The 7,071-nt window shown below is 33.8% G+C and overlaps 1 protein-coding gene across 1 annotated transcript in view; it reads left to right on the top strand.

Moving 5' to 3' along the window:
• AK9 (adenylate kinase 9) overlaps positions 1–7,071 on the top strand; it is a 149,542-nt gene that overhangs the window by 28,644 nt on the left and 113,827 nt on the right. The window contains exon 12 of the mRNA XM_012651132.1: positions 3,004–3,184. Within this exon, the coding sequence (XP_012506586.1) occupies positions 3,004–3,184 (181 nt within the window). The remainder of the gene's footprint in view (positions 1–3,003; positions 3,185–7,071) is intronic.

Genomic DNA, 7,071 nt, shown 5'->3' with positions numbered 1-7,071 from the left:
TCACTCTGTTGCCCAGGCTAGAGTGCCGTGGCGTCAGCCTAGCTCACAGCAACCTCAAACTCCTGGACTCAAGTGATCCTCCTGCCTCAGCCTCCCGAGTAGCTGGGACTATAGGCACGTGCCACAGTGTCCAGTTAATTTTTCTATTTTTGGTAGAGATGGGGTCTCACTCTCACTCAGGCTGGTCTTGAACTCCTGAGCTCAAGCAGTCCTCCCACCTCGGCCTCCCGGAGTGCTAGGATTACAGGAGTGAGCCATCACGCCCAGCCGAAAAATATGTTTTATAAATTTAAGGTAGCCCAAGTGTACAGTATGTATAAAGTCTACAGTAGTGTACAGCAATATCCTAGGACCTTCACATTTATTCACTACTCACACACTGACTCACCCAGAGCAACTTCCAGTTCTGCAAGCTCCAGTCATGGTAAGAGCCCTATACAGATGTGTATCGTTTTATCTTTTATACCACATTTTTACTGTACCTTTTCCATGTTTAGATATGTTTAGATACACAAATACTTCCCTTTGTGTTATAACTGCCTGCAGTACTCAGTACAGTAACATGCTGTACAGGTTTGTGGCCTAGGAGCAATAAGCTATACCATGTAGCCTAGGTGTGTAATAGGCTCCACCATTTAAGTTTGTGTAAGTACACTCTATGATGTTTGCACAATGACAAAATCACTTTATGATGCATTTATAAACTTTTATTTTTTTTACCATTTTTACTCTTTTGGATAACTGTTAGCTTAAAACACAAACATATTATACAGCTGTACCAAATATTTTCTTTCTTTATATCTTTATTGTATGTCCTCATGACATGGCAATTGGCTTCTCTCAGAGAGAGTGAACCAAGGAGGAAGGTTCAATGTCTTTAATGACTTAGTCTGAAAAGTCACCCACTGTCACTTGCACCATACTCTATTTATTTAAAGCAAGTCATTAAGTTCTACCTATTCCTAGGAAGGGGGGACTTAGGTTCCACCTTCTGAAGGGAGGAGTATCAAAGGATTTGTGGACATATTTTAAACCCGTCACAATATGTGTCTGATAAAAACATGATCATTTTAAAATATAAAGAGACAAATCAATACACAGATAAATCCCCAATAGAAAAAAATAGCAAACAGGTAATTCACAAAATAATAAGCACAAATAGCCACTAAACATTAGAAAAGGATACTACTTCCCCAATAGAGAGATGCCAAAAACCAAAGATATGTCATGTTGATCTCATTGTTACATTTAAAAGAGGGCTATTAACACCCAGTACTGATGTGTAGCCAGAATGAGGAAAAATACATGCTTATATATTGCTGGTAAGAGTATAACCATTAGGCATAGCAATTGCAAATACATGTATTATACAAGCCTAAAATCCATGCACATCTTTTGAACTGTCAATTCTGTTTTATGGATGTTCCTAAAGAAACTCAGACAAATATATGTACATAATTGTGTTCATCATAGCTTAGTTTACATAATAATAGCAAAAATATGTATACCTAAATATATATTATTGGTATTTTAGTTAAATAAGTTGCAATATTTTTATCTAATGCAATACTATGTACCCATTAAAAACCGATGGTGTAGATGTAGATTTATTGCCATGGAATAAATCAATATAAGCCTATTACAAGAAAAGCAGAATGGAATCTAGGGATCTGGAAATATTAATTAAACCTAAAAGTTAGGTAGAAATCTATTTCTAAGATCCCAACATTCAGTATTAAGTCTGTTATCTACCTAACAAAGGATTTACATACAGAACATATAAAGAATTCTAACACAAATTTTAAAATAGGCAAAAGTTGAACATATGCTTTAAAAAAGGATAAGTGAATAAGCACATAAAAGGAAGTTCAAAATTATTAGTGATTAGAGAAATGTAAATTTAAACTACAATGAGATATACTTCTTTATATCCACTAGAATAACTAAAAATTTAATATTCACAAAAGCAATTATTGGTGAGAATGTGGAGAAACTGCAACATTGCAAAATTGAACATATTGCTGCTAGGGATGTAAAATAGTTCAACTATTTTGGAAACAGTTTGATGGTTTATTATAAAGACAAATATACACTTACCATATGGCCCAGTAATTCCACTCCTAGGTATTTACCCAAGAGAAATGGAAACACATGTCCACAAAAAACTTCTGTAGAAATGTTCATCACCGCTTTATTCGTAATAGCCAAAACCTGGATACAACCCAAATGTCTATCTATAGATGAGTGGATAAAACAATGTGGTATGTTCATACAATAAAATACTGCTCAACAATAAAAAGGATACCTGTGTTAACACTGATGAATCTCAAAAACATTCTGCTAAGGAGGAAAAGCCAAAAAAAGATTATACACTGTGTGATTCCATTTATATGAAATTCTAGAAAAGGCAAAACTAATCTATAGCAACGGGGAGCAGAAAGTGGTTGCCAGGGACCAGGAATGAAAACTAGGGGAGGGGATGCAGCGGGATGGAATTGACCACAAAGGAGCATAAGGGAATTTTAGGGGTGATATAAACCTTCTATATCTTGGTTGTGGTGGTTGTTGTATGTATGTGTTTGTAAAAATTCATCATAATGTATACCTAAAATACATGCCTTTCATTGTATGTAAATTATATATACAAAGTTGATTTTAAATATATGTCTTTAATTTCTGTTAAGCCAAAAAATATGTCACCTGAATATATATTGCATGATCTATATATTACGTGATCTATATTATATATTACATGATATATATTACATTATCTGTATTATATATTACATGATATATATTATATAGATCTCACATGAAAAATATGACTGAATTTCTACTGAAACAAGTACTCAAAAATCAGTGAATTCTGAACATAACAACTCCAAAGGTACCTCAGGAAGTATTAATATTTTTGGAATATAGGTAGAGATATAGATAAATAGATGAGCAATGTCTTTAATAGTTGCGAAAGCTTGTGCTTATTTTCTCAAATATTCTTTGCAGGTAGTTGACTATACTGAACTTGTTCAACCACGTTTTAATAAAGCCCGGGAAACATTAATGAAAAATACTATAGCTGCGGCCACTGAAGCAGCTATTAAAGTTGTGAGAGAAAAGCTTCTCACCGAACTACAAGCTAAAAAACAAGGTGAAACATGGTTAAAAATGTATGTTTTAAGTTCAGGTAAACAATTAAACCTGCGTACTTGAGGGCAAGGATTTTGTGTAGTTCGTCTTGGTATCCTTGGAACATTGCACGTTGTAGTCTGTTAATAAATGATTGAAAGAATGGATATACGTAAGCCAATTCATAAGCAGAGAAAAAATTCAATTCTAGACCTCTAAGGAAAGGAATCAGAAGGAGCTTCCAAATTTGGATTTTTTTAACTTTTGTGGATCCACTTACTGGGCAGACTGTTTGAGCAATATTTACGCCTTTATCTACACCAGTCATTAAAACAACAAGAATCCACCAGACCCTCAGGGAGTTTGTTGTTGATGTTGTTTTAGGCTTATGTGTCAGCCCTGATTGTAATTAAATCTTTCTATTTGGGACATAATAATTTCAAATTCAAAAAGCCATAGTTCAGTGAAACTGGAGGAAAGCTTAGTGATCAATTAACATAATTCCCTAATTTTACAGATGAGGAACCTGAGGCTCAGGGAGGTTAAATGGCTCCCTGGTAAGTACCCAACTGGTGGCACAGCTGAGACTTGAACCCTCGTTTCCAAACCCTCATTTCCAAAGCCTCTTCCTGTATATCACTGACTGTTGATCACATTGTCTTAGAACCAACACAAAATTTTGGGGTTTTTTTTCCCTTCTGTTTTTCTCTAGGAAAAATGAGAATTTTCATTTCATAGCTACTTTTGAAATTCATTAATTGGTTTTGTTACACTTTATATCTCTAGTTGGCACCCTTGTAACTAGTCGTAATAGAATAAATGGAAGTAGCTTAATCTAAACCTCTCCTCTTACTGCAATACCCTTAATCAGCACTACGTGGGCTCTTCCTTACTTTCAAAGATCTGGACCCAAAAGTTTGGGATTAGCTCCAGCAATTTTAGACTAGATTTAGTCACCACTCTTTGCAGTCCCAGAAACTATGGCAGTGCACTGTCCCTTGGTTTGGCTGTCAGTGTCTGTTCCAAGTATCCTTTTCCTAATAACATTTTTCTCATTACAAAAGTAATAACAGTTGATGTTTATGGAGCATTTACTACATGCTGGAGCAATGCTAACCACGTTGCATATATTATCCTATTTAATCTTCATGACGTGCCTATGGGGTAGATATTGTTATCTCCAATTCTAGTGGATGAAGAAAGTAAGGCTCAGAGGAGTTAAGTAACTGGTCCACAGGTGACAGCCAGCAAGTGACTGGGATTCAAATCAATGTCTGTGCTCTTTTTCTCTATGTCTCTCAAGTGAGCACAGAAAATTGGAAAAAGCAGGTGAAAGGAAAACTCACTTATACTTCCTCCCCAGAGATAGCTGCTCAGAATTTGGTGTGTTCTCCATCTCTTTTTTTTTCTATTCATATTTGTAATGATTAATTATGATCCTATGGTATATGCAAAATTACATTCACTCATTTAAAAATAATGCTGCCTTTTAATTAATATGTAATTATTGTAATAAATTTTATGTTAGATATCTAAATATGTGTTTTTCCCAAATGGTGAACCACTGTTACAAATAACAACTACTAAATTATCCATAATTTTACTGGAGACTTGAAATGCCAATTTATCTTAATATTAAGTTTGGGTGTGTGTGTGAGTGGGTATAAACTTCTGAACTTTCTATTTATTGATCTTTGTATTACAGCCTTTAATACACAATGTAATTATCAAAGCCTTATGATGCATTTTAAATCTAGTAATATAAATCCTCCCTCATAACATTTTGTTTGAACTTTTTTCCTGATTATTCTTTCATTTGTTCTGAAAAATAGGTGCTTACTGTATACTAGGAACTGTACTAGAGATTGGGATGCTTGTAGAATTTTGTCAAGTTCTACAACAAATCCCAATGGGAGGATTGTGGAATATTATATAATAATTTGGCAAGAATTCTTACCTTTGCTATTAAATCTTCTCATACAGACACATAAAATCTCCATTTTTTAGTCTAGCTTTTGTATCTTTCCATATTTCATAGTTGTCTTCCTGTATTGTCTATACTTAATAAGTTTATTTCCAGATATTATGTCATTTTGTTTCTATTGAATGGGATCATTTTTCTCTAATATTTTCTAAGTAGTTATTACCAGTATATTGGAAAACTGTTTGATTTTTATTGTACATTTAAAATATATTTATTTGTAACTGTCCACCTTATTAGTAAACTTAGTTTCTAGTTCTCGCGGACTTTCAGTTGATTCTCTTGGGTCTTCCGGAGAGCCATTCATATAATTTGAAAAAAAGTATAGTTTCAACTCCTCTTTTTCTGATATTTATGCCTATTTATTTTTTTGACTAATTATGTAGGCTAGCAGTTCTGGAATGATGTTAAATAGTGGCAGTGATGGTGAGCTCTTTAAAGGGGTTCTTGCCAATGTTTCTCCATAGGGTTATTAAGTAGTTTTGTCTGGAATGAATGTTGAAAATTATCAAATGTCTTTTCGGCATCTGTCAAGATAATCATAGATTTTTAATCCTTTGACTTACTGATTTGATCAGTTATACTAATGTATTTTCCAATATTCAGCCATTCTTGTATTTCTGAAATAAACCTTACTTGGTCACGATGTATTATTCTTATAACATATTTTTTACTTTTGTTTGTTTTTTTAGGACTTTTCTTCTACATTTACAAGTGTGATTGGTTTATAGTGGGGAGTTTTGTGTGTGTATGTGCTATTTGTCAGATTTCGCTGTCAACGTTTTGTTTTAAAACTCTTGACAAAAATCGAGAAGCTTCCTAACTTCCCAGTTTTCTGTGCTTGAAACTATTTAAATAGCAAGGAAATTATCTCTTCCTACATGGCAATGTCGAGCTTTTGTTAGACAAGAACACACTATTGAATAAATCTGACTATCTTCTTTCTCATTAGCCTATAAACAAGTAAAATAATCTAACATGATGCCCAAGAGATTTCAAAAATAAAACAAAAAGACCAGCACTGAAATTATATGCCATCCAAATGATCACCCAGATGATCTAGATTAGGGTTATATTTTTAGTATATTATCTTCAAAGTGAAAATCAAAATTAAAAAAAATACTCATAGGCAACTTAAAAACTGAAGCTGGAGAAATATTGGCTCAGACTTTTTAAGTCTGAACAAAATGAATTCATTAATTCGTTCAACAAATACTTGAGTACTTACTTTGTGTTAGACATGATTCTAGGCACTAGGGATACGGATGTGAACAAGAAGTCTTTGTCCTTGTGGTGTATACATTTTATTAGAGAGTAGAAAAAAAAAAGCCAGTGAACAGATAGAAAAAAATACATAACATGGTAATGGGCAGACAGTGATCAGGTAGGGACGCTGACATATTGGGATGAAGAGGGGACATTTGACAGAGACCTGGGTAAGGAGAGGAAGCTAGCCAGGCTCTTGGAGGAAGAGCGGTGATCACTTCAAATTATGGTATTAAATCATAGATTTTAAAGCTTTCCACAAATTGTCTTCTTCCACTGGAATATAGAAATCGATGCTCTCTCTCATATACTGCAAACTTAAAAGCCGTTTTATTTTCTTTTTCAAATTCACTATTCTAAATCTGACAATAGAATTAACCCTTCTTAAAATTTAAAAAAATTGGAACTTTTTTTGCTTTTGAATTTTGCCCCAATACATTTTTGAGAAAAATTGTTAGTGGAGAATATTGAGATTTTTTAACTTAAAAATTATATAATAATACAGAGAATGACAGCTAACATGGAGCAGCCTTCCTATGTGCCAACCATTTTTCAAGTTAAGCGTTTACATCAATTACCTCATTTAATCCTCACAGCAGTGCTTTAATGATTCTTTTTTGCGGAGTAGAAATTGAGACAAAGTGATCAAGTGATTTACCAAAGCCACACAGCACTGAAGTGACAGTCAGAACTCAAAC

The sequence above is a fragment of the Propithecus coquereli genome, unplaced genomic scaffold (assembly GCF_000956105.1).
Source record: "Propithecus coquereli isolate 6110/MARCELLA unplaced genomic scaffold, Pcoq_1.0 Scaffold35, whole genome shotgun sequence".
Classification (NCBI taxonomy): Eukaryota; Metazoa; Chordata; class Mammalia; order Primates; family Indriidae; genus Propithecus; species Propithecus coquereli.
The sequence above is the reverse complement of the archived record's forward strand: the minus strand, read 5'-3'. Positions and strand labels throughout refer to the sequence as shown.